The sequence below is a fragment of the Trachemys scripta genome, chromosome 6 (assembly GCF_013100865.1).
Source record: "Trachemys scripta elegans isolate TJP31775 chromosome 6, CAS_Tse_1.0, whole genome shotgun sequence".
NCBI lineage: Eukaryota > Metazoa > Chordata > Testudines > Emydidae > Trachemys > Trachemys scripta.
Window position 1 is genome coordinate 124,672,200 of NC_048303.1, and position 27,955 is coordinate 124,700,154.

A 27,955-nucleotide genomic window follows, 5' to 3' on the forward strand; every position below is an offset into this window, starting at 1 on the left:
CGTAAAATAGCGTTTTAAAATGGCAGCTGTTCCTTACGTGGAATATGATCCTTATAAGGTCTTTTTCCAGGACACACCTTCCCCCCCCTGCACACAATCTCCTTGCCAGTTCTATGGGGGCATGAGGAGCCAGCCCCTTGACAGAATGATCCGGCAACAGCTTCAGAAATCAAAACACAGAGCATTTCCTGTCCCCTGTGTGGAAACAAGAGCCGACACAAAGGACGCTTTGGCTCAATGTTAATGGCCCCTCTAGAGAATTTACTCAGAGTCCCTTGGTATCTTTCTGGGGAAGGTTAGCAGTTGAAGGTGATTTTTATAAATGGAGCTAAGCTTCCAGGTAGGCAGCCGTCCTTTAAAACGAAAGTCCTACTGACGTTCAAACAAGAAAGACAAAGGGCCAAATCCTGTGTCGGTGTAAATCAGTGTCCTTCCCCTGCCCTCAGGGAAGCCAGGCTAATTCACCCCACCTGAGGAGCTGGCTCAAAATGCCTGATCAAAGGCACAGTGCACAGCACGACATTTTACACGGTTTGGTTTTGTCTGTTTTCCCTTCCCCTGAACTTCACCTGCTTGAATTTCAGTTGGATCCAAATTTAAGACACACCCAAGCGGTACGTCTCGCACAAACCCACTAATACACGTTGTAGGCCTACCGCTGATAAGCGCATTTTATTTTTAATTGGTGAATAGTTATCTGAGTCTGAAATGATCAAAATCAGTCTAAAGCCAAAATTGTCATCCAAAGCATGACTCAGTTCTGCATATTCCCCTTGATTAAACACAGCAGGTTAATTGGAAAGAGGGGAAATTGGGTTAGACTCTCAGCTGTTGTAAACTGGTGTAGCTCCATGGCTTTCAGTGGCGCTCTGCTGATTTATATCTACCCTTTGTTTCTAGGAAAAAAGTGACAGCTGTAACCATTTGTGGCAATGAATCAAGATGGCCACCGTGAGACCAGAGAGGAACGAATAGATCTAACTGTCAGGGTGGTTAAACACTGGAACAAATTGCCTAGGGAGGTTGTGGAATCTCCATCTCTGGAGATATTTAAGAGTAGGTTAGATAAATGTCTATCAGGGATGGTCTAGACAGTATTTGGTCCTGCCATGCGGGCAGGGGACTGGACTCGATGACCTCTCAAGGTCCCTTCCAGTCCTATAATCTATGAATCTATGAATCTGTGTGTCAAATAACAGAATAAAATCATTCCCTCTTTTTCCTTATATTCAGGAGCTCTCTGATCTATTCAAATCTTTCTATAGCTGGTGCTCAAGGGATAGAAGCTTCTGCCCAACAACTGCTGCTGACAGGAAGTTTCACTTCATTTGGTGTAGTGAAACTGGTCCAGTGTTGTGTATTGATGCACACATAGAGACATACCTGGATGGAGCGTGATACGTTTGTGAATGGGATTATATGATGGAGTTTCCTGTCACAGCAGGGGACTGGCCTTGAAGACTCAGGAGGTCCTTTCCAGCCCTATGGCATATGTTCCCATGACACTTATACCGGTTTAAAACTGGGTGCATCTGTTTAGTATGCGCCTGTAAATTTACCGACATAAACTAAACGGATAGAATCAAGGTTTAAACTGATATAAGAGGATCCACACACAGAGATGCAAATTGGTTTAGCGAAACCAATACAAATCACTTTGTGTTGTGGCAAATGGCCAATGCTACTGTGGTGGGTCCTGTGCTTTTTCTTGGTGTGGTGGGTCAGGGTGCCGCCCCTTGCCCCTATTCCAGGGCGTTATGGGCTCTGCTAGTGCCTCGATGGGACAGAGAGAGGGGAGTGGAGAAGGGACCCAGGTCCGCTCTCCTACCCCGGGTCCCAGCCCCTTCAGCTTTGCTGGCTGCTTACTCTCTCTCTCCTTGGGTAGGGTTTCCCTCAGTCCTCTGTGCCAGGGGAGTCCCTCTGCTCTGCTTGGGCAGGGTTTCCCTTCCCCTGGTCCTCTGGCTAACAGCAATACTCCTACAAACTCTAGTCAGCTCTCCTTCCCTCTCTCTGTCTGACTGAAGCAGGGTTGTTTTTATTAGGTCTTGGGCGGGGCCTTAATTGGCTCCAGGTACTCCAATTACCCTGTGGTAACCTTTCCCTGGTCCACAGGGAATAAGGTCTTGATCATCCTAGGGTTTATATACCTCCCATCTAAAACTCTCCTGCTGCTCCCTGGCCCTGCTGTATCACAGTGTGTAGACCAGGTCTTAGGTCAGCCACGGAGATGGTTTCTACAAGCTTCTCTGGTGTGAGATGCAGCATATGTTCTACTGACTACGAGGTGGGTGCCCAGCAGGTGTAAACTGGTGTCGCTCCAGGGACTTCAATGGAGCCAGGCCAATGTGCATTAGCTGAGGAGCTGGTCCTCAACCTTTATTTAGCTTTTAAAGTAAAATTAAGATGCGACTCAGGTTAACTGTAGAGATCAAAGCCTTGAAGGAATATATTCTTGTCTCACTAACTCCCTGCGCACCAAAGTCTTAGAGGAGAAGGGAATCTGCATTTTTATTTTAACAGGTTCTTTTATGGTTCCAATTCAGCTGTAATCTAGAGTCTCTCTCCCCCCCATCTTCCAGAAATAATTTGCCATTTATTTCCTGCAGGCTGAAGATAGATGAGGCCTAATTTAACACCCAGGGTTCATGGTCACGTCAACAGGGACGGCTCCAGGCATCAGCCCACCAAGCTTGTGCTTGGGGCGGCACCTGGAGGGGGGCAGCGCGGTGCGGTGCTCCGGCTCTGACCGCCGGGGAGAGCGGAGCCGCGGCGGGCTCGCCACCCTCCCCCCAGCGCTCTGGCCGCCGGGGAGAGCAGAGCCATGGTGGGCACTCCGCCCTCCCCCTGGCGCTCCGGCCTGGGGTGGCAAAAAAGCCAGAGCCAGCCCTGCACATCAAGCACAGGTTTGGGCCATAACTGACTGGTGATTTATTGTAAAAATGCAGCCTCTATTTCCCCCTGGAATGTTATTTGGAGGAAATGCAATACTGGAGATGCGGTGCCCTCTTTCTCCTTGTTAGAATGAAAAGCTATATACCTGAAAAGACTGCTAATGTGTCAAAATGCTGCCCAGGGTAACATAGACACTCCAGAAGGGCAGTGCAAACAACATCCTCTCTTCTCACCCAGAAGATCAAATATGCTATACTAATGATACATAAGAAGGGGCTGCTGAGCAGAGGAGGGGGCAGTCACTCCCTGGAGTTTGCGGGAGGAAGACTGGCTGCTTAGAAGGCTGGAGCACCATGGACAGAGCAGTGCTGGGCAGGGACAGCAGAGTAGGCGAAGCTCCAGGCTGACGGCTGCCAGACTGAGGCCCTGATACAAGGGCAGAGGAGGTGCTGGGGCTGTGGGGAAGTGGACCACGGAAGGAGATGGTGGAGTTGGAGCAGGGGCAGTACGTGGCTGCCAGCTATAGGGTCCCTGGGTCAGCGGGCAGGCCCAGGCTCCTCCCTCTTTCCTCCACTGGCCACTTCGCTAAGTGCCAGTACATGGACTGCAGTCTGCCACTGAGATGAGTGTCTAGAACCTGGACTGCAGACTGCCACTGAGATGAGTGTCTAGAACCTGGACTGCAGTCTGCCACTGAGATGAGTGTCTAGAACCTGGACTGCAGTCTGCCACTGAGATGAGTGTCTAGAACCTGGACTACAGACTGGCACTGAGGCAGGTTGGATTGAGGTCTGTTGGTCCCCCGGAAGGGAGGAAAGAGCCGACTGGAAGAGGACGATGTGGTCAGGGAGCGACGCGGGTCCTGGACGCGGAGACAGGAGTGACGACGGGCAAGACACCACCTGAGGAGGGTGCACTGGCAACCCCGAGCTAATTCCCAGGACGGCCAGCAAGAGGCACCACAGCAGTAAGTTGAACCCATCACCACATGCTTAACTTTATACTTTACTGAGCCCATCAATATTAACAGGACTACTCACATGATTAAAGTTAAGCATGTGCTTAAGTGCTCTGCTGGGTCAGGGCCATAGCTGGGAGTTGCCAGACGCTGCATTTCTTGAAAGCTAAATTCCAGAGTAAAATGACAGGCAGTTTTTTCACAATAATTCGACAGCTAGTCATGACACAGCATTAGCTCTGTTTTGCAGTCCTACATGCTACATTCATAGAGCTCATGCCTGTTATTCAAGCTTCTCTGTCTTAACCAGCTCCTCAAGATCTGTAAGAACCAATGCAAGATAGTTGCCTTCTGCTGTCATTTGCACATGCTACTTTTTGAATCATGAAAGTGTCTCCTGCACAACTCAAGAGCTTCTGTGATTATGCTTATCTGGCAGTATTTATGCTACCACAGACAGGCAGTTAACCCCCCCCCCCCTGTGAATTCACAACACTCAGAGAGTTGGTCTAGGAATGTTTTGTTCTCATTTTTCTTATATCCTAACCCACAGAACTCTATGATCACACTCAGCGTTAAGTTAGGGCCATCAATGAGGGCTTAAAGGGCAGACGGGGATAACTGGTGCTACCTTAATGTATTTATAATTATTTTTAAAAGTTGCAAACACAACAAAGTATAAAGAAATGGTTTGTATTTGACAGTATGCCCCTCCCCCACTCCTTCATATGCCACTCGTCCTTTCCAATTGTAAGCTCCTGGAGGCAGGGACCCTGTCTCTGTACGTTTGTACTGTGCAGTGCCTCACCAAAGATCCTGAATGGGGCTCTCCTGTGCTTCCATAATAACAACAAGAACGACAGCACTTCCCAGGTATTGTAAATATTCGTTCATTTTTCCCTTTTGCCTGTATCTCTCCTGTGCACATAGGCTGCTGCTATCTGTACTGATGCTCCAGTAGTGTCAGTCATCCTACCCAGTTTCAGTTCTAGTCTTGCTTTTACTTGCAAACACACCTGGGGGGGGGGATTTTCAAAAGCACTTAAGGGGTGTAGGAGCAGAAATCCCACTGAAAGACAAAGGGGCTTGTGCTCCTAAGGTACATCGGTGCCTTTGAAAAATCTCTCCCCCAGTGGATCAATCAATCCTCTTTATCTTCCTCTTTTGTCTCTGATAAACTCCATAGGCTGCCTTACTTGGATGCAGGAAGCAACCGAGAAACAGAACTAAGCAAAAGGTTTCCCTTTGAGCTCCTTTCCTAGCTTCATATGCAGTGGAAACCTCTGGCAAATGTCCGTATGTGAGCGACTGCCCAGTAGCCATGAGCCAGGACCAGAGGAGGAAGGAAGGGAAGAAACATATTTGAGAGATTAATGGGGCACTGCTCGGCACATTTATGAAGGAGGAGGAGCATTTCCTAAAGAAACAGAATTTTCTCTCTGGTCCCCAGGCACGAGGATTCACTCTGAATCTCTTCAAGCCCACCTTGCCCTGGCAGCTAGAGGGAGCAAAATGAATTTCTTGTCGTACCTTTCGCTGTGAGGCGAATCTCGGTAGGAGTCAGGGGTCTCTCTTGCATGCCTCAGGAAGCTGTTGCAATCTCGTGGACCTCCTATGCCGCTGAGGCGTCCTCTGGGTCCTGCTGGGCTCGTGTGCCTGCTGTTCTCTACAGAAGAACTCACAAGCACCGAGTGGCTTTCTGAGATAATGCTGTCCGTCTGACCGTTACTCCAACTGATGGAGGGGAGGGGGAAAAGAGGAGAGAAAGGGCTTTTATTTTAAATTCAGAACGGGAGAAAGCAAACTAACTGAAGTTTAAGAATGGGAGAGTAAGGGCTACATGCAGCTCGGGATATGCCTGTCAAACTCATACCGGTTATGGCAATTGAAGACCCTAGTTGGCGTGAATTCTGCCATCCTACAAATGACAAGATGGTTTTATTTTTGTGACTATCAGCGGGTGGTTAAGTTAGGGGTGGAAAAGAGTTTTCCAGTCATTAGCAGGGCTTCTCAAACTGTGGATTGGGACCCCAGCGGGACCTGTTTTAATGGGGTCACCAGGGCTGGTGTTGGTCTTGCTGGGTACCGTGAGTGGTGGGGTTCAGGCTTTGGCTTCAGCCCGGGCGGTGGGGTCAGGCTACAGGTCCCCTTGGGCTGGGGCAGCAGAGCTCGGTTGGGCTCAGGCTTTGGTCCTCCCTCCTGGGGTTGTGTAGTAATTTTTATCAGAAGGGGGGGGTCACACTGCAATCAAGTTTGAGAACCCAAGCCAGAACCATACTACGTGATCTCACAGTATCTCCAACAACACACAGTATCTCCCCAATTCAACAATTTGTGTATAGTAAAATTCACAGTACCAGTAATGGAACTCCACACAATCATTAGGGCTCTTGGGAAGCTCCCAGGAAGATAATTAGTTTCAGTGGCAGGATGTCAAGTACCAGACATCTTTAGATTAAAACCCCATGACCAGTGCATTTTTATGCATCTGCTCTAGGCAATGGTGGCAGAACTGACATCCAACACCCGTTTCTCCTTAGGCAGGGAGGTTTGTTTTCTCATTCTGGTACCTATGGCTGGGCGTCTGGGTGACAGTGGTGGAGTGATGCGTTGTCGAGGTGTAGTGACTTGTGGAAAACGACGTCTCTGTCTCTCTCTCAATGACGTGTTCACTGGATATTACATTTTTAGATACATACTGCTGAAGAAACAGAGGTATCTCAAGTTTACACAGGGGAACGTCCAGCACATCTGCACACACACATTTTGTTCAGATATTCATTTTGGGCCCTGGGTGAGCATTACCCCTGCAACATTCACCAGCCTTTGGTGGCTTGAAGAACAAGAAAATGGGTTTGTTCATAACCTGGTGACTACAAAACAAAAAGCATCGCGATCTACCAACTGGCAATTAGCCTAGTCCACACTAGCAAGATTAACTATCCACTTGATACATTATATGTAGAGAAACCTCTCCAAAGACATGCTTCCTTAAAGTACTGTGGCTATGAGCTCTGAGTTTCTTCTGCTAAGGCTGGTATTCTAACATCTCAGCCTTCGATCCAGAGCAAGCTAGTGACTGATATCCAATGTTCTTCTGAAATGGCTGTACATGAAAATGCTCTGAATTTACTGTACATTAGAATCATTTCTTTAAAAGTTTCTAATCATTTCTTGGTGGAGAAATCCCAATTCCTGGAAACCCTGATCATTAATTTTTAGCAGCTAGCAGTTGAAAAGCCCTCAGATAAATGCAGTGGCTACCTACATTTACTAGCTGGACGTTTTCGGGCGGTGGATTGGGATGGTGGGGCCCATTGGCCATGTTCACCATGTTGTTCTGCTCAGAGCGCAGGCTCTGCCTAAGACGATCGTGCAACTTTTTCCGTTGCTTCCTGTGTGTGAAAGAGGGAAATGGTTTTATTAGACAAAAGAAAGACAGCTGCACCATCCAGCACAATAGAACCACTTTATTGTCAACCCTTTCCCATTGTGGAGAGTCTCTGAGCAATTCCTAATACCAGGGTTATAAGCACTGGCAGAGCTGTGGAACGTGTGTGTGGGAGTGAAGGGAGTTGCAGAAGCCAGGGAAAGGTGGGAGAGGAAGAGATCTACTTCCAAAACTTACTCCATTTCAGAAGCAGTTCTCCTCTGAAGATCAGATTGACTAGGTTGGGAATTAGTTGGGAATTGGTCCTGCTTTGAGCAGGGGGTTGGACTAGATGACCTCCTGAGGTCCCTTCCAACCCTGATATTCTATGATTCTAGGTGACATTCTGGATCTGACAGTCCACTGACTTATATATAGCTTGGTTTCCTTCTACTGTACTGAGCTGCCATTCTTCATCACTACACAATCAAAGCACAAAACACAGTGGACCATGCTTCTGCCTTTGCTTGTGCATGTAAATGCAATCTGGTATCATGCAGACTGCTTATGTACTTAATAGCATGGGCTGGATGGACATGCTGGAAACGATTCATCTGTAACACATTGGTCCTATGGGTCTAGGATCCGAGTCAGGGAGCACCCATGTTACAAACAGCAGCTAATGCTTTGCACTGGCGGCAGCCGCAGATCCTGTGCAAATACCACCCTGCATCTTGCTCACCAGGAGCCCTCCAGTCCTGTACCTCTTCTGCCAGCCTTGCAGCTAGCAACGGGTTACTATGATGACTTTTCTCAGTCAAGACAGGAGGTAGCCCAATGTTTCATACTGCGTGTTCTGTGACAGTGCGTCTACAGAATTTGCCAAGGAATTTCCCCCCCTACCACAGAACTGTGCTCTACAATTCAAGCTTTCATGTAAAAATATATTTAGTGTCTTTATGGTTGCAGAGGAAATCTTGAAACTATTAATGAAGTGCTAACTGATGAAGTGAGGTTGGCCGAAGTGTGCAGACCCCCTGACAGCTCTGTGAACTGCCTCATTCATGTAAATGACATGTTAACTCTGAAACCTAGTGATTGTCACATTGATGTCAACACTGTTAACAGGTTCACTGCTATTTTGACAAAAACATCCAACTATTGTGTTTCTGCCACAATCTCAAAATGCCTCGGACTCCTCTTCTTAGACCACAACCTCGATGTCCCCTGCTCAGCTGCTAAACCTTCTATGAACACTTGTACGGGCTTAAAACAAGCTGCCAGTACCAAAATCTATAGCACACCAAAGACTGAAACTGCAGTATAAAATGTATCAGGACTACAGTATTACAACTATGTTATTCAATTTCATACTTATTTAAAAATATCCTCCAGATTTGTTTGAAGGTACTGCAGAATTTCCGCAATAGTGCTGCAGAACCCAGGGAATTGAGTGTAAAATTCAGATCCAGTTTACTGCAGAGTATATAGGGTCTTGCCTATAGCATCTATAGGACCCCAAGCTGTCTTCAGAAGTGTAGATATTTTAGCAGGATAAGATACTGCAGGATATAACCATGTTATTTTCAGCCCTTTTCAGAACTCAAGGGAGGATATTCCAGGCTTGCCAAAAAAGGAAAATTAGAAGCTGAAGCTTCTTCAAAGATGCTGCGCTCAAGGAAGCTTGAATGCAAAGAATGAATTACTCAACACTGTGCATTTTATAATTTTTGCATGAATTACTGGAGGCACATTTTGGTTTTTGTTATAATTTAGTGCAGTGGTTTTCAACCTTTTTGTCATTTGCGGCCCCCTAAAAAAATTTCCAACGGACGTGCAGACCCCTTTGGAAATCTTAGACATAGGGGACCACGGACCACAGGTTGAAAACCACTGATTTCCACTCCTCCTGCACCAGTGAGGCCAAGATGTAGCATAGGTTGCCTGGGTGCACTACAAATACAGCAGAGTCAGGAGATATGATTACTACACAATTGCAATGCACAAGACTTAAGGCAAGTTAGGGAACATGATTCAGGTCACATCTACGCTAGAACCTGGAACCATATTAGTGGATAGCTGTGTGGTAACTAGGATCCCTGACTCAGGTGTATTTGTAGTGTCGGTGGGTCCTAAACAGGCTTAGATTCATAATTTATGGGTCAGATTCTTAGTTGGTATAAATGGCATAGCTCCGCTGAAGTCAATGGAATTCTGCCAATTTGCACCATGTGGGAATATGTCCCTATGAGTCTATGCTACTTTTCACATTCAGTAATAATGCAATTGTGTCATTCTTCTTGCATTTAAAGGACATTAACTAAAAAGAAATTGCAAAAGAAAGCTGAGAGGAAAGAGTAATGGGAATCCTAATGTGCACATCCTTCGTTCTGCGACGTCTCTTCATTAATTTAATTGCTGTGCAGATAGAACACTTCGGAATTAAAGATTCACTGTTAGATGTCATCTTCACACTCCATCAGCAGTGTCATTTGCAAAGATGCCCACGCATTTCTAGATCTTTCTTTTTTTACGTATTCTTTTCAAACCCATGTGGGGTTTTCCTAAAGATAGGAGGGAGGAGGAGGGAGCACATCTCCCAAATGCCATATTTTGAGGGTTTAACCTATCAGACCCCTTTTCACACTCATAAAATGCTTTAAAAATATTTCACAGGCCACTGACAGCAATTCCCAATATCTCCTGCCCCTCCTGATTATCAAGGGCTGGTTTGGATTCCAGCCTGCTTTAGGTGAATCCTAGAGAGGTACTTTAGGATGTGCATATTTAAAAAGCTGTAGGTTAGAAGCCTGATCCAAACCCCACTGGTTTCAGTGAGCTTTGGCTCAAGTCCTAGAACAGTAAATCTAATGGAACATCTGCTTTGTGCAAATGTGGTAGACGTACAATACTTTATTTTGGTGTTTGGTAGGTACAATTAGAAGAGTTTTATAAAAGCAGCAAAAGAATTTGACAGCACAAGTCCTATTGACTTTCACTGGGCCTTGCTCCTACATTTTTTACATTAGCCTCAGAATTTACAGAGACATTACAGAATTTAACAGCACATGTCTATATTTACAACAATGTCAAATTCAATCCTTTAGTTTTTTGGATTTCCAAGTCCCTACTGCCACTGATCTTGTTCTCAAATACTTACAAACTAGTCTGATCTTTTTACTTCTAGTTCCCAAAACCACATTATTATAAAGCTGGGGTCTGTTGTCCCATCATGATTCCCATGGGAATTATGAACATGTGACAAAAAAGGAATGAACAAATCAGTAAAGTTAGTTTGACTCACATTCTAATTGGGAGGATTAGTTAATAAATTAATGTTTGCAAAGCCCTTTGATATCATCCAAGGTGTGATATTAGAAATACAATTATATATAATTGTATTTCTAATATCACAATAAAATTAGTACTATACTTTCACCTGCTATTGAGTGAGATTTGTATCTGCCAGTACTTAATTCCAGTTTTGTCACTTACATTCGAATTTAGATAAACACAGATTAACTTTGCATGATGAAATCATCATGCTTACATACATGGCCATCATACAGCAATGGTGTGAATCAACAGTGCCAGCCTCTGGCAGGTTTCAATCAGGCACTGACTATCACCCCACAACTGTCCAATGGGCAGGAAGCATTCATGTGCGGGTTTGCGGTATAAAGCCCTTAGGGATAATCACAGAGATAAAAAGGAAGAGAAAAGTTTACTTGGTTTTGCAGTAGGCCACAACACACATGATGCCAACTACAAGGAGGGCAATGCAGATGCCAGTTATGGTCAAGACCCTTTTCTGGTATAGTTCCTCTGCTTCTAGAAAGGGACAAAAACAGAGAAGATTACAAGATGCAGGCTGACGATTCAAGCAAATGACAGTGGACATGCTACATACCACCACACAGGATCACACAGTAACACAAACCCATGATCACCACGCACTTTGGGCAAAACTCTACTGCAGGATCAGAACTTAATCTCTTAACACAATATCAGCGGCTAGTGGGTGCCAAAAAACATAACAAGTAAAAGAAAAAAAGATACTTATATTGTTAACTAGAACAATATCCAAAAAATGACTTTTAAAATTGACAAAATACCAGCATTTGCTGAAAATAAAAACACAATGCACTAAGGTAATAATGTGATTTGAAAATGCTTTGGATGTTTTGCTCTTGCAAAGACAGCTGGAATAAAGGTTAATTCCAAGTCCCAGATAACAAATTTAGCTTGTTTCTTCTTCTCTTATTTTGTTTTAACATTCAATGTCGCCCCTTCCCCCAACACCCCCTCCCCAAATCAAATTTATATCTCAGTGGTCTTTACAGGAGAAATTTCAGAGTATCTTTTGACATTCGTAACATGAGGTTGGCTTGAATTTGTATCACCAATGAAAATGAGACAAATGGTCAGAGGTCCCTAATAATGCTCACCAGTTGAGCCTATCTCCCCCAAAATATGGCAGTAGCAATTATTAGTGATGCACTGTATCAAAGAAACACTGTGTGATTACTTACATATCCAGATTTGTATTAAAGGAATGGTCCTAGCTAGAGAGTAGCCTTGCCCGCTGAAGCAAACCTGTTCTACTTCACTGATCTCATTCGCAGATATTTCACCACTCTAAAGAAATCATTAGCACTAGCCATGTTTGGATTGGCTCAGCCTTCACATTCCGTCATCCGTCACACTTGGCGAAAGCATCAATTGTATGTTGCAGCAGGGAAATGTTATGCTTAGAACTTTCAACTGGAGACACATAGGCCCAGATCCTCATAGTCATTTAAGTGCCTAACTCCCACTGAGCGGATCTGGGCCCAACTGAGGGTTGACTCAAGACACGACGTGAATCTGGCCTGTTTCCCTCTCTTTGGGACTGAAATGGTCACCAAGGTTGGTGACCTTTTTAAAAAATTTGGCCCCGGAATTAGTCAGAATTCCCCACAGCAATAGAGAAAAGCGGCCCTAACAGTGTTGTGACGCCAGTAGGAACTTGGCCTTAAACCTTGACAGCAACGGGGAAACAGCCATAAGAGAGATTTACAAACAAAAAGAAATGCAGCGAGCCCTGGTGGAATGGATATGGGATTTGAAATCTGCTGGCCTGTTTCCTAGGGGGGCAGTTCTAATTGGTGTGCCCTTGATCTGTCAGTCTGCCGCTGACCTCACAGGAGTAACCTAGGGGCATGGAAAGTCACTGCTAGGCACAGCAACTTACTGTTGACCTGACACTGACCTGCCCTCTGATCCCTTCATACAGGTTTGTGGCAATGCTGGTCTCCCTTAGTGTCTCTTTAAACCCAGGAGCTAAATGCTTCACTGACTTATGTCCCTTGCAAACCCACCAATGTCAACAGAGTTGCAGGCAGCATGAGACAGTGAAGAACTCCCCCAGCATATCCTTTGGTTATGACATGGCTAAAGCAAAGGATTAACAACATGCTTTGGTATGCCGTGAGCTGCCTCTGGCACCCAGTGAGGGAATTTGGAAGAAATTTCCCGCCATTGGGGACTGGTTGTCCCTGGAAGGGTTATACCTCTGAGTGGCCTATAGCGGTGGCTTGGTATAGTTTTAAGTTAGCTGATGGTACTGAGGCTCTCAGAAAGAAGGTGAGGGTTGTCAGAAAGGCTTTAGGAACCAACATGTGTGCGTTGGTGTCTATTTCTAGGCTCAATGTTATAGTGATTGGCAGTAGATCCATGTGGCTTTCTATGTCATATGATCTGAGTAAAGGGGGAAAGTGAGGCATCAGAGAATGTGAGATTGGATATGGGGATTGGACTTACGTCTCCATGAAGGTCCTGATTCTTCACGTTGCGAAAGGGCCAATTCAGGAGTTTTGGTTGAGAGCCTGAACTTCCTGGTAATAAAGATACATCATACTCATAACATATGGTGGGCCAGTTAGTCTACTATTTAGAAATGGAAAAGGGACTTCAGAGAATTTAGTTGACATCCAGGTAGCAATCCTAGATTTGCATTACCTACAAATAAATAATCATTTCCTGAGAACCTGTTTAAGTAATTTAAGAAATGTTGTGGTTGACTGTTGAGGCATAACCCTGTATCTGTGTATGTACTGCCCACTGCAGAATGGTAGTGGCTATGCAAGGGTGTACACAAAAGCTTCTCAGATATTGTGTGTCCTTTAAGGCCTGCCACTCTTGCAGAAACTAATTGTGTAAGGTAACCATGGAGTGCAAGCTTCAGTGTGAATGGAGATTTTCCCAAAATAAAAAATAGTATCTTAGTTTCTATGATACAATGCACCTTATCATGAAATGAACACTTCCTGCAAGCCAACCTCATTGTAAATCAAAACACCGGTAAAGAGATCATGAACACCGTCAGACAAAATTAATAGCACTGAGTATTAACAGAGGGGAAGAAGAAGTCAGTGTGGTAAAACTAGAATGCTGCAAAATTTATTAAAGAACTCAAAATCCAAGAACAGGAAGTCAAAAGGGGGAAAAAGAAGCCCAAAACAAACATGACAGACAGGAAAAGACAGAAGATGGAATACAGGGAAAGACAAGGTTACAAGTTGAGGAGTCAACTGCAGGCCTGGCACAGCATGCTTGATACTAGAAAAAACAGAGTGAAGAAATGCTTGAAAAAAAGGTTTAAGCAGAGTCCGAAGGGATTTCTCATACAGCATAACTCCTAGCCTAGGCTAGTTAGAGGCTTCCATGAAGGTACTTATTGGTTAGCCAAGCAAATGGTGTATTGTGAGGGCACAATAAACCAGCATACAGGAGAACGGTGTTAAATACAGTATATTAAATGTAAATTCAAAATGACTTGAACTGGAAGTCTGGTTTCATGTTATCAGACATTAGCATATATTTTATTCTAAATAACTCTGGAAAAGTCCTGCTCAGGGTTATATCAGTGTAAATCCTATTCACTCCAAAGGCGTCACTGAGGTTACACCAGATTGACACTGATTTAATGGAAACTAAATTCTGCACTGTGATAGCTTCGCTAACAGTGTTAGAGACGTTTAGGCTTGTTATAGGTACATTGGTGTGTCCAGTGGTGGTCATGTGGTGTCTTGTCATGTGCAACATGTAAATGGACACGGTGGTTTGTGTGTGTTTATGAAGAGAATTTTGCGCTGACAGTCCACCGCCTCCTCATGGATGTGGAGCACAATGCATTGTGGGTACTACAAGACAAGTTCTACGAGCCTGATTCTGAGTGGTGTAAAGGGGCCTTAGGGTAAATGAGAACCAGGCCCAAATTTAAACGTGGAGGAGACTGAAGGACTGCAGCAGAAGTGGGTCTGATGGCCAGGGCAGAGCTTCTCCTTTAGTTTAGTGACAGCGTTCTTGCCTAGAGAACTAATTTCCCTTCTGATCTGGGCCACTTCACCGGGAATAGTCCCTTAGAATATGTGCTAACTGCTCGTGGTAAACGAGTAGTTAGCTGTGGCGCTCTGAGTTCTCTTCCCAGGTCTGAGGAAAAGCTCTGTGTAGCTCGTCGCTCTCACCAACAGAAGCTGGTCCAGGATATTACCTCCCCCACCTTGTCTCTCGCCTATCCTGAGACCGATACGGCTAAGCCTTGCCGTGATTCCCACCCAGACATTTATTGGCAGGCCCCAATGAGCCCCATTGCTGCCAAGAAGCATGAGCTAGGAGAACCAGGAGCACTTACTCTACACATGGCCTGCAGCCGGGAGGACATGGTGGGCCAGGATTGGTTTCTATCCACCTTGGCCACAGCATGCAGCTACAATGAGGGAGTCCAGCCCAGTGAGCTGTGCTTCCAGGCAGCAGCACAGATGGGGCCAGTGCCCTCTCCAGATGCCCTGGGACCCGTATGGTTGGGAAACAGTTTTGCCTCTGAGCAGTCTCCAGGCTGCACTCCGGCCTCTCCTGAGGCCGCGACCCTCCTCCCAGCTGAGGGCAGCATGTGGGGCAAGCACTATGAGGGGGAGATTTTCTCCTCCTGTGAGCTCAGCCATGGGAAGAGAGCAGTGCAATCCTGGGCTAGATTCAGCCAGCTTTTGAGTATGTTACACATGTCACGGCACTGATATGTGCCGGGGAAGGAAGGGGACTGGCTGCTCCTTGTGCCTGCAGTCACCTCCGCTAAAAGGGCATGCCATCAACTGGAGAAAGGCCATTGCCAGGGCAGCTGGGGGATTCACTGATTTCATGAATCCATTGCTAGTGGGACCCCTATGGAACTCCAAGCACAATTTATACCCCAAAACACCAACCCCCTTGGGGTGCTGCCCTATCCTTAGAATGCCACCTACCCCCTCCTGAGCAGTGAGTCCCCCTAGGGCACAAAGGCCTCCAGGGGCGCAGAGAAGTTCAACTGGGAGCTCCCAGAGCCAGCGCATGGTTTGCATATTGGATAGAGTGTGTGTTTGTATAGAAATGTTAGTGCTGCACGTCGTCCTGGATATCACAGGCCATGCTAAGCTCTCCCATGTGAGCTGTATGAGAGCAAACACTTAACACTCCAGGCTTTGCATTCTGCAGCCGTTGTGATCTGTGTAACCTGCTTCTCTTGACATAATTTAAATGGAGTATGGCGTGAGAGGCAGGTAAATGAAATACTGCAGAAGGGAAGAGAGACAGTGCTTGGCTCTTCACAGCGAAGCAGGTCACAAAGACTTCCTACCCACTAGCAGCGGCCCATCACAACTGTAGTCTCTGCACCCAAGGGGGTGGGTGGGAAGGGTCAGGTCACAAGCCTGTTTCCCCAACGCCAGCCTGCAGAATGGCACAGGTAGAGCTGGGAGAACCAGCTGTGAATGTTTTGAACCACAATCCATGCTTATTCAAGCCAGTGCGCAGCGTCCCACTCAGAGAGAGGGCGTGGGACAACAGAGATCTTTCTTGGTCAATAACACATGTGAAGATTTATCAAACACAGGCCAGATCCTCAGCTGGTTAAACTGGTGTAGCTCCACTGACTTGAATGGAGTGACAGTGAGACACTGACCTGTCTTTCAGATTCATCAGTTTGATTGGGATAACACTTACAGATTCATTTAATAATATTTTGTAGAACAACAACTACAGTGTTGAAGTGTTTTTTTAAAATAACGTGGAAGACGTTCAAAACAGCCTTGGGAAAAGTCCTTAGAGAAATATATGTGCAATGTGAATTTACAGATGTTTTTTCTCACTGACCGTTAAAAAATCCTTTATAGGTTTGTTAGTTCTTCCTCAAGAATGCTAGGATAATGTAAATCACTATTACCCTTAAATTATAATAGTGAAATATGTGTATGTCATTAATTACAAATTGCCCTAATCTACTCATAATTACTAATGTATATGGATTTAATTTAAGTTTGGGCTGTAACAGCCATTTGTGAAAATTTCAAAGAAAGACTCATATCTCAAGTAGGAGTCTGAAGTGCTTTAAAAAGCTCTTTCCTTATAGAGGTTTGTATATGAGCTAAAGTCTGCAAGTGAGTCTGCGTTGGATTTTAGCAAATAATTCACCAGACATTATTTTAGTAACAGAGTTTCTTCTACTACAGCACAGTACTAGTGCCAGTCTTGTAAAGGTATTTAAGTGCCAATGAGAGTTAGGCCCCTAAATACCTTTTAAAAATCCGGCCCTTGCAGAATATTTTGCTCTGATTTTTTTCTTCAAATTTATAATAGTGAGCATTCCACACACTATTTCCGTGGCTATGAATTAATTATATTTAATCCAGGCAATTTTAATAGTAATCCAAATTAATTCTCTTTTGCAAATAATGAAAAAAAAAAACAATTTTTATAGTTCATATTTCCTAAAGAACTTTAGGAAATTCCAAATTATAATGAATTAAATCAAATTTAGCTTCATTTTAATAATTCAGCCAGTTCAAGAAATGTTTCACCTCCTGCAAAACATTAGTCTCATGAACAAGGACTACTCATTTAAAGGGTTGGTAAGATTAGGCTCTAATCCTTATATTTACTGCACCGTAGTGAAAACGGTGCCTATTGTCAGTGCTTTTGCCCTTGCATAGTTTGGATTTATTATTGGATAGATTGAACCCATTTTGTAAACTTGAGTATCTTGTAAACTCTTTCTCAAGTATCTAAATACCTATTGCAGGCAATTAAGTGCTGATTTAGGCACCTAAATATGGATTTAGTCACTCGATTTTACTTGGAAAACTGAGCTCAATATTGCTTATTTTGTTGCAGAATTTAAGTGGCTATATTATCTTCTTGTCTTTTTTTAAAGACAGTCTATTAACCACTTTGCTTAATTAATTCAGTGGGCGTTTCCAAAACCCAGCCACACCAAAAGATCATAACTAATGCTAATGTAACAAGTGTTCAAAGCCATTTGGCAGAAAAGTCCAGTATGGCGACTTCAAGGCTAATGCATATGAAGTCTGGAGATTTAAAGTATCCTATGTTAATTAACATTCTAGTGAGTTAATCACAACTAGGATGTCAACAAAGGTTATTGTTATAGCTGTATGATCCCTTCTAAAGCATAAAGAAATTGGTTAGAAATTGAAGGAGGGGGAAAAAAGGTTTTAATCTCTCAGGCTCTAAAATCTGCAGGCTAAAAGGAACGATTGGTTCATACCCATAAATTCAATCCCAAGATGCTCTGCCAATGCAGAAAGTTGACAAAAAAGAAAGAAAAGGGAAAAAGTTTCAGAAAAGAGCAATACACCGTACTCCAAAACAAATTACACATGAATATTACGGCTGTTCTGTGTCTGCACATTGAAACAGGACGAGTGGCGTGTGGTTAATGGGGCAGTGCTCAGATAAGCGTCTGTAAGCTCGCGTGTCAATAACAGTTGTTTTAAAGGTGTTACACACCAGAATAGGAATATGGCATTTGCACTGGCACAATGCAGTGAACACAGCAGTTAACCCTTAACGATCTTACTGAGAGGTAATGGAAATGTGGCTAGCGGCTGACACTTGAAATAGTTTATTTTTAATAACTGACTATTATCGTCTATGGAGTCCTTACATCGAGCTGAATTACCCCTGCCGGAGACAGGATTTAGGGGGTGCTTACCCCTAGTTTCTGAAAACGGTGATTCTGGTGGGAGACGCTACCATTCTTGTTATTTAGGGGCAACTTCATCCCGGCCATTACTGTTTTGTTTGATGGGAACAGATATCTGCAGCAGAACGGGCCCTCGTCAGCTTCTCAGATGCCTTGAATCAGCACAGCTCCAGTGACGGCAATGGCGTTCCACACCCATTTACACTAGCTGAGGATCTGACCCATTGTTCTTAGGCCATGCAGCCCCTGCGGAATCCTCCCTTGATGGCCGGCCATGCGTCCAAAGGAAAAACCCAGTCTTGCAGCAGGATGTTTGTGTGTGGGGGTGGGGGAGCTGTCACTCTAATAAAATCAATGGTCTAATCTGGCATTCCACAGCCAGCACCAGTGGGGAATGCAGATTTTCCCATGGCTGCGTATTCTGGGAGACCTATGTAATTTCCATGGGTGGAGGAGATTGTTTTCTTCTGGATAGAGCCCACCTCCGTTTGTAGAACTAAAAAATGCTGGATAAAATCCTAGCTCCATTGACATCAATGGCAAAATTCTAATTGACTTCAATGGGTTCACGACTTCACTACTCTGTGCATTGGCTAACTGGGTTGCATAACAAAGTTATCCATCCAAATCCAACAAATATAGATTTATCTTCCCATTGGGTGACACTTAAACCAGATTAGCTTTCGCTTCCTATGTTTTTGTTTATTATGAAATTTAGAACCTGACCCTAATTTTCTACGGAAGTAGATATTTAATTAGCTTACCCAGGTTGGGGAGAGTGAAGTGCACAATTCTTTCCTTGCCTATCAGTAACATTTTAAGGGTTAACTAAATTGGAATCCATCCAGATTTCTTTCTTAGGAGCCGGTACTACATGCCTAGGTGAACACTGCTAACAATACACATTAGTTGCATAGAAAGCTTGGTTGAATCTTCAATAAAATTAGTGACATGCTCATGCATATATATTACCGTATTTATGTTATTTTTTAGGTAAGACTGCTAGTCTGGCTCTAATTTAATTTGAATAGAAGTCATTCATATCATGCAGCTTCTTTTTCAAATAATTCAGTGGAAATTGGTCCGTAAAAGAGGAACATACTCTGACCATAAGCCCTAAAAAGAAACCATGCTGAGGAAACATGCAGCGCTCATTCTGATCCTAGATGGCATAAGACTCTAATTTATCTTTGCTATTCGGAGCTCCATTCTCTTGTTTTGATTAAAAGAAAGCAGAGCACCCCAAAACTTTTCATTTAATAGAGCATTTATTACATTGTATCCATTCCCATTTCATGTTGTTGTCTCATATTCGCCATATGCAATATGCTTCCTGAAGAATTTCTGCCCATGTGTTTTAAAAAGAAACACAAAGATTATTTTAAATAATTAAGTACCATTGTGGATGTGATTTCATGTTGGGCAAACTTTAAAACGCATTGTTTAAGGGTAAAATTTTCAAAAGTGACTTAGGAGGGTAAAACTCATTTTCAAAAGTGACTTAGGGTCAGATTATTATAGGTATTTAAGTGTCTAGCTCCCACGGATTTTAATGGAGTTAGGTGCCTAAATACCTTTAAAAATCTGGGCCATAGGCACTTAGTAGCCTCGGTCCCATTGAATCTCAATGGGACTTAAACTCCTAAATTGCTTTTGAAAATGTATGTTCTTAAGGCATTTTTGAAAATGTTACCCCAAGTCTAATTTAAACTTGAGAAGACAATAAATGTTCATTTTTGAGTGATCCTCCCCATCATATAAACGACATATTGTTTTATACTCTCCAGAGCACTGGTTAGGCAATTTAGATTGAAAAAAAAAATGCGGCCTTTGACTTTAATCTTGGGATGAGAAGGATAAAATTTTCAAATGCGCCTAAATCACTTAGGAGCCTGAGTACCATGAAATGTCTATAGGATTTAGGCGCCTACATAACCTAACCACTTTTGAAAATTTTACCTGGAAACGTCTAATACATCTGTAGCCAGGGATCTATTTTGGAATTTTGTATGCGCTTAGAGTAGATCTGCCAACTGTAAATTTCAAAACCTAAAATATAATTTATGTGTAAAAACTGAAACGTGAGGGAGTTACTGTACAGCAATCAGCAATTCCAGTGAGAGCTAGAGTATGTCAGAACTTAATCAAACCGTGCCCATCATCCTCTGTAATTTATTGGCCAGACAAATCTCAAGGTTACATGACAGAAGAGTCTCATAATTTTCACGATAAATTATTCAACCATGAAAAAAAATGATCACCAAGCCTGGTAAGGCTAAAATTGACCAAATTTAATAAATAATGTGAATTGCAGGTCTTGCCTTCAGGAATACAGGTTTCTTTCCCACATTTAGTCCCTTCTGCCACTCTAATGCATTTTATGTGAGTGTGTGTATATGTACACATACACACAAATCATATATACCCCCCTACGCAGACGTACCGTACAATCTACTGAGAGACTCACAATTAAACTGACAGCCTGGCATGGGGTCCTCAGGCCACCAGGGACAGGATAAAAGGAGAAGATGCTTACCTGTGCTTATGCTTTAGAGCTACCTGTTCCATGCTGATTGAGCACTGTGGATGTAACCTGAATCCCTGGGGAAAATATGTACACTAGTTCTGCACATGTTCCCCTCAGACCTTCTCCTGACCTCCAGAAATAAACCCCCTCCCCACCTGGCACGGCAGAAGAAGAGAGTAGATTGTATTTGGGTTTTGCCGCTAGAGACTCAATTAAAGGATGCTGTAGGGACCCCCGGATTTTTCACAGGTTCATAGATTCCAAGTCCAGAAGGGACCAATGTGATCATCTACTCTGATCTCCTGGCCACAGAACTTCTCCAAACTAATCCCTAGAGCAGATCTTTTAGAAAAAACAGCCAGTCTCTGCTTGAACAAGATCTGGGAGATAGTAGACATGCAACAAACAGTCATTAACTGTCAGTTTTATAACAAATTGTGCATCTTATTCCCCTTCCCTCACGATGGTAGGAAATTTTGCCCACTTGCAATCCTGATGGTAAATATTGCAATACAGGAAACCTGTCAATTGTCATGTCGCAGTGCAAGGCCCTTTAACCACGATAGAACATGCTCATGAAGGTGGAAGCGAATGACCTTGCCAATCTCCGTGGTGTAAAATGCTTCTACAATGTTTTCCCCTCTACTTAAAGGAAGGAAAAACTATTTATATGGGGGAAGTTGCCTTAACTAAGATACCTATGAAAAATACCTCTCTTTTCAGCGCAGTATGAGGAGTACAATATTCTTACAGGGCTCCTTACCTACACAACCTCTCATTGGGGTATGCGGTGTACACTTAGGATGGGATTTTCAAAAGCACTCAGCATTGGCTTCGCTCTGCTCCCACTGACTGCCGAACTCCCACTGACTGCAGCAGCAGCAGCACGAGGCCAATGCTTTTAAATATCCCACCCTTTAAGCTGAATATTAACGACAGAAAAATGACATTAGGATTTTAATAGCTAATCCAAGGGTCTTTGTATGGAGCCACGTTGAACCATCCGCTTCAAAGCAAACGTGCCTCTTGAAATCAATGAGGAGGTCTGCATGAAACTGGATGGTGCAATCTAGCTCCCATTTTTTTTCTTTTTCTATTGGTGCTTGCTTTGTTTAACATCTGATTTGCTCTATGAGCTTACCTGACTAAACTTAATTAAATCAATTGCTCAGTATGTGGGGTACAGTATAAGCTCTTGCCTTTCAGCCCCAGATATAATGTTAGAATGATTCTTTGGATCAGGCAAAGTTCTCTTTTTAATTGTATGGCTTGACCTATGCTTGGCTGTAAAACAAAAGTCATAGAAATGCTTCTTTATTGATTTTTCTGGTTACATTGAAATGTGCTCTCCCTGGACTCCTTCCAGAAGTGTCATTTTAAGATTTGTGGCATCTTAAGAAATGCCACTTTATGCTTCAGATCTATTGTATATAGAAAATGCTAGAATAAAATAGAATAGGCTGGATTTTCAAAGTAGTCCAAGGTAGGTAGATAGGTGCTCTACACCCACTGAATTTCAATGGGGTTGTCAAAAATACCTCGGTGATTTAAAGAAAAGGTGTTCCATTGACTTCTAAAAGGCTTGTGCTCCTCAGTCCCTTGGAGTATGTCTGCACAGCAAAAAAGCCCCACAACAGTGAGTCTCAGAGTCCGGGTGAATTAACTTGGGATTGTGCTGTGGGGGCTAAAAATTGCAGTGTAGATGTTTGGGCTCAGGGCTCAGAGACCCTCCCCCATTGCCGGATTTCAGAGCTCTAGCCCGAGTGGGAATTAACATTGCTATTTTCAGCTCTGGAGCACAAGACCCACAAGCCCGAGTCAGTTGACCTGGGCTCTGAGACTTGCGGCCTCTGGGGTTTTTTTTTGCAGTGTAGACGTACCATATCCGTAGGTGCCTAATCCCCCCAGGGAGTTTTGAGGATCTGGATGTTAGGTGCTTTTGAAAATCATGGCCTGGGCACCCAAAGACTTGTTTAAAAATCCCAAGTGTAGGTAGAAAAATTAAAAACAAATGAGAAAACCCCCTAAATATATAGTTTTCTGGGTGGAAAAAATGAATTTGTGGTTCACGTCTGAGTCTCCATTTGAATTAATTTGGGAAAAGTGTGATTTAGCTTTTGCGCTACTTTTATTTAAATAAATGTTCTAACACTTCTTAAAAGCACAGAACATTTGGTTTTCAAAATAATAAATTCATATTCATAATTACAAATCTGATACTCAGGTAACAAAAGCACTGCACAGCCTAGAAAGGTATTTTAGCTTTTTGGTTGATACATATAAGAGGCATTTTAAAAATAACTCACACTAATAAACCTTTAAAAACGCAGTATAAAATAAATACTAGAATGCTATGCAGTCGAATCGCCTGCCATTGTCCTGGGGATTTGCCGGGGTAACTCCCACGATAGACAATATGAATGATGTATGTACATTCTTTGTTCACTGATGTAAGAGAAGACCTATGTCTCTATTAGGGCTCCAAAATGTCCAGTGTGTGCTAACAGCTTTTTAGCCTATGTACTAATGGAAATCTAAACTGAGCAATCATGCAGTCTCTGAAATCTTTCAATGCTAGTGAGTGATCCATCAAAAAAAGTTCATATAGAACTACCTTTACATCATAATGCAGTGGGACGCCAGCAAAAATTAATTATGAATAGTGAATGTGCATTAAAAATGTAAACCCCAGGCAATTTCCCTCTATTTTACATCTGACTTGGTTATATCTGAAGGCACAAAATAAATATGCAACATACTTTGCACTTTCTCACTATTAAATAATAATTAATAGTTAACAAGACCCTCCAAGAGGAAGCTTATGAAACTATGTCTCTAAGGGCCCGATCCTACAGTGTCCAAAGGAGACATTTCTTCAGCCATTTAATCGGGCTCTGAAATATTTGATCTTTTCCACCTGTCCCCCATAAATAAGAAATGTCAAGCAGCATCATTTATGTCCCCTTCCCCGCTTCTCTTTCTTCATGTAATTTTCTTCCTACTGAAATGTAAAATGTTGGATAATAAAAGGAAAAAAGCCCTCACTCCTGTTCGAGTGTGTTCATTTGATACACCTGGAGCACGTAAATGGCCTTTACCTTTTATTTTCCAAGGCAATTTATGTATATCCCTTTTATTCGGAAGGTTACTATCTTTATAAAGATTTGATAACGCGATTGCTGTTTTAGGGCTGGGATTTATTTCTTTTAGCAAATAAAAAGTGAGACTTTTAAATGTATCTTTGTACTTCTTGTCAGCCACAACTCCGTAGGACATCATTCAATATTCATTCCAGAATGCTCCTAAGTCTCAAATGCCCAAACATCAATGCCAACAAATCCAACAGAGTACTGCAATTGCTTTTGTTATCATTGTCATGCAACAGGCAGAGGCAATCAATATTAGGCCTAACGCAATAAATCTAGTTACAGGTAAAAAAAAAAAAAAAAAATCTGAGGAAAGATGCAGCGACAAAAGCAGCACTGACTGAGCATGCTCCTACGGAGGCAGAGACAGAAAGGAAGTGGACGTACTGTAGAAGCTGGCCATTACGTAGTTTTGGCAGCGATCACCAGTAAATTCATTTGGGCACCTGAGAGGAAAAACAAAAAAATGGTAGAGAAAACAGAGAAAAGAGAAGAGATGAATATACACAAAGAAAGAAGCTCCTTCAGTGTGAACTGATTTGACTTGGTGAGTTCACCTTCAGAAACTGAATCTTGGTTTAGCGTGTCAAAATGGCTCAAGATGTTGAGAGCAGCCCACTTGCTTTGCAGAAGCCCCAAACCAATCCAGATCACAGTATATTTCAGGATGCAAGAAATTCACCATTCCAAATTTCCAAATCGCTTTTGTAAAGTAGTGTTCGCAAGGCAGCTAGGAAATGAAATCTGTACAACAGTCATCTCAGTCTCCATATTCCTTTCGGGTAACAATTTACAGCATTTCACCAACCAAGAAAGTTGGCAGAGTGAAACAACAACAACAAAATTCTGCAGAGGATGAAAAGGATCCAGTTAAAAAAAAAAGTCTCACAGACTAGTAACATTTTTGATGCTGATAATGCCATGGTGTACAGATTAAAGATTAAGAGAATCAAGCTATAATCAGAATCAAAGGATGCCAATTCCAGCTGAACTGTGAAAACACCAAGTAATAGTGATTGTGTGGCTGTAGTTGGAGAGAAAGCAAAGTTCAGATTATTTTAACATACTTTCTGGGTTTTGGATTTTCATGGGCAGAGTGAGAGTACATCTTGCTCCAGTGAATCCAGGTTGGCACCTAAAGGGCAAAAATGTGATAAGCAATAGAACACCAAAACCACTGAACTATCAGACTGGTAATTGCTTTCCTATGGAACTTCGAGAGTCTCTACATGACTTCAGGGGTGTAGGGGGCAGAAACTAATGAAAAAGTATAATGAAAGAAAAAATGTGTCCTCGGAGAAGTATCATTGTATGAAATTTAAAAAAAAATTATTAGAGAAAATCTGTGGAGTTTTTAAAGAAGTCAGCTCTCGTACAAATGGACTGCTCATTGTTCATTCCTGAGACACTGATTAGGGAGCCATACCAAATTCTTCCAATTAATGACATGGTGTTGGACAAGAATTTTACACCCTTGCCTTCAACAATCATGTATATTGCAGGACCTATGGAAATTCTATGGACTTTGGTATTTCTTTAATAGTTTTTCTTCAAGTTCATGCTTTTATTTATTATTTTTTTAAACCCAGCTTTGTTCCAGGCAGCAGTTATGGTTAAACGTATCTGAGAAATGGAAAAGAGGTAGACCAAAAAACGACAAGCAGAGGGGTAGATATAAGTAGCCTCCTCTCATCTCTTCAGGCACATGGCGCACACATCAGAATGCTTGGAAAAATGCAATATGAATTCCACTTTGGTTGAACGAGGAACTTTTCTCCCATGTTGTCCATGACCACCTTTCTGCAGCCGCAGACAGCTTTTCCTTCTTCCTCATTCTCCTTGACCTCAATGCAGCTTTTGACACTGTGCGGGACTTCATTGGGTAAGGCCGGCATAGCTACACAGGCTTCTCTGGTTTCCTTAGAACATGAGTCCGGTGGTCCTCCTATGGAGTCCCACAGGGTTAAATTCCTGGCCATCTGCTTTTCTCCTATCTACCCACTCCATTCTCAGGGCTCTATTCATTTATCTACCTTTTACCTTCATGCTAAATCAAGTTATGTTGACACATTTAAATTAAGTTCTACTTATGCTTTCTTCTGTTTGGTTCTAAAGCACTTCATGAGCTTGCACCAGCCTGCTTCCCAGACCTGGTCTCTCTCTCTAATGCTGGCCTCCCAGTTGTATCTTTTTGCAGTCTGAATTCAAGAGCATTCTGATCTGCAGCTGCCTTCATCTAGAACAGTCTTCCTGTACCTCTTCAACCCCTATCAGATTTTCAGTTGCACTGAAATCTCATTTCTCACTTGCCAAGCTTTTTAAAGTTCTCTCAACCTCTGCTCACTATTATCTGTAGCGGTAAGTAACAATAAGGATATTAACACACTGCACTTACATATTAGTTGTATTTTTTAACCTTGTAAAGTGTTTTGGAATTTCATACAGAACATACTATACAAGATAAGCAGTGTTAAATACAAATGGATGCATCTTTGTCCAGATGCATTACACAAGATTGATTTTCTTTCAATACAGGTACATTTTGGGTGTCTGAAGAGGTTTTTTTCTAAACTGATTGCGGTAGAGGTGAATCTGTTTATCAAAGGAACAGATTTTAAGCTTTTCAAAGCAAGGATCCTGTCTTCTGATGTGTTTGTATAGCCCTAGCACATTAGGACCCTGATCCCAACAGGGATCCTTGAGCACTACCATAGATAAATACAATAAAGAATGAAATAATAAGGACAGAGGAAGGTTATGCCACTGGGCAGGGAAGAAGGTTGAATTTGGATTTGTATTAGCAAACTGGAAGAAACAAAACGGCAATAGATGTTTTATCCTGTTAATTTAATTCTTATTTTACACTAGGCTTATACTGTTAAGTACCCATCCTCGTAGTAGTAGTAATGACACCTTGCTCTTCTACAGCGCTTTTCATCACTAAAGCTAAGACGAAGGGCCGCATGATGTTCATGCCGTCTCTCGATTCCCATCTCCTGACTCAGGCCAAACTTCAAATGATGTCTATGAGCGTTTTGCTGATTAAAAGTCTCAGGATCAGGCCCACAAATATGGGGTCCGCTTGCTCCTTATTCGGTTCCTGTTGTCAGCGATGGGTGCGGCTGCATTGGTGTTGGCAATATTTTACGCGCTAGTGCAGACGGCCCTAAATCATTTCCAGTCTGGTCTGGGCCAGGCTTCTTGACACAGTGCTGAAAACAGTTTAGCTGTGTTTATACTGACACTTAAACTGTTGTCACCACCAGTGCAGTTGCCAACCATTGCAAACAAGGGATAAAGACTGACCCGGTGTGGACAGGGGGTCGGATGACAATTTCCACTTCTGATTATTTGTGCATGCGAAAGGCATTTTATTGCAGACAACCAAAATTCAGTGCAGATTACAATTCTGCTGTTCAAACTGTCTCCTCTGGATTATACATGTATGAACAGGCAATATTTGAAAGCACCTTCTTATACTGTAATTTCTACAACACTGTCTCTAGTCATCACTCTCTTTTTTTGGTTACCCATATAGCATTTTCAGTTCTTTCCTTTTCTATATATGGGCAGTGTCCATTCTCAGGGTACGTTTATACTTACCTCTGGGTTCGGCGGTAAGCAATCGATCTTCTGGGATCAATTTATCGCGTCTTGTCTAGACGCGATAAATCGATCCCGGAAGTGCTTGCCGTTGACGCCGGTACTCCTGCTCCGCGAGAGGAGTACGCGGAGTCGACGGGGGAGCCTGCCTGCCGCATGTGGACCCGCGGTAAGTACCTTGTAGTTCGAACTAAGATACTTCGACTTCAGCTACGTTATTCACGTAGCTGAAGTTGCGTATCTTAGTTCGAACTGGGGGTTAGTGTGGACCAGCCCTCAGTTACACCAGTGTAAATCAGAATAAGGCCAACGAGGATAAGAGCTGCTCTGGATTTACACTGGTATAACAGAGAAATTACTCTGGGCCTGTATCTTCTCTACTGGCTAATTAGAGGCAATACAAACTATTTATTAAATAGATGGCTTAAATCATCAGGACCAC

General features: G+C 43.0%; 1 protein-coding gene across 7 annotated transcripts in view; it reads right to left on the minus strand.

Annotated features, from left to right (window-relative positions):
* The window catches only part of NRG1 (neuregulin 1), a 229,031-nt gene that overhangs the window by 6,029 nt on the left and 195,047 nt on the right, over positions 1–27,955 (minus strand). For 3 of the 7 annotated variants that reach the window (XM_034774156.1, XM_034774155.1, XM_034774151.1), the window contains 6 exons: positions 24,298–24,356; positions 17,800–17,823; positions 10,949–11,051; positions 7,119–7,245; positions 6,421–6,551; positions 5,381–5,584 (listed from right to left, as the gene is read on the minus strand). In XM_034774156.1, the coding sequence (XP_034630047.1) occupies positions 5,381–5,584; positions 6,421–6,551; positions 7,119–7,245; positions 10,949–11,051; positions 17,800–17,823; positions 24,298–24,356 (648 nt within the window). Of the gene's footprint in view, positions 1–5,380; positions 5,585–6,420; positions 6,552–7,118; positions 7,246–10,948; positions 11,052–17,799; positions 17,824–24,297; positions 24,357–24,977; positions 25,046–27,955 lie in introns of all 7 variants that reach the window. The other 4 variants (XM_034774152.1, XM_034774157.1, XM_034774154.1 and 1 more) reach the window with 4 other exon arrangements.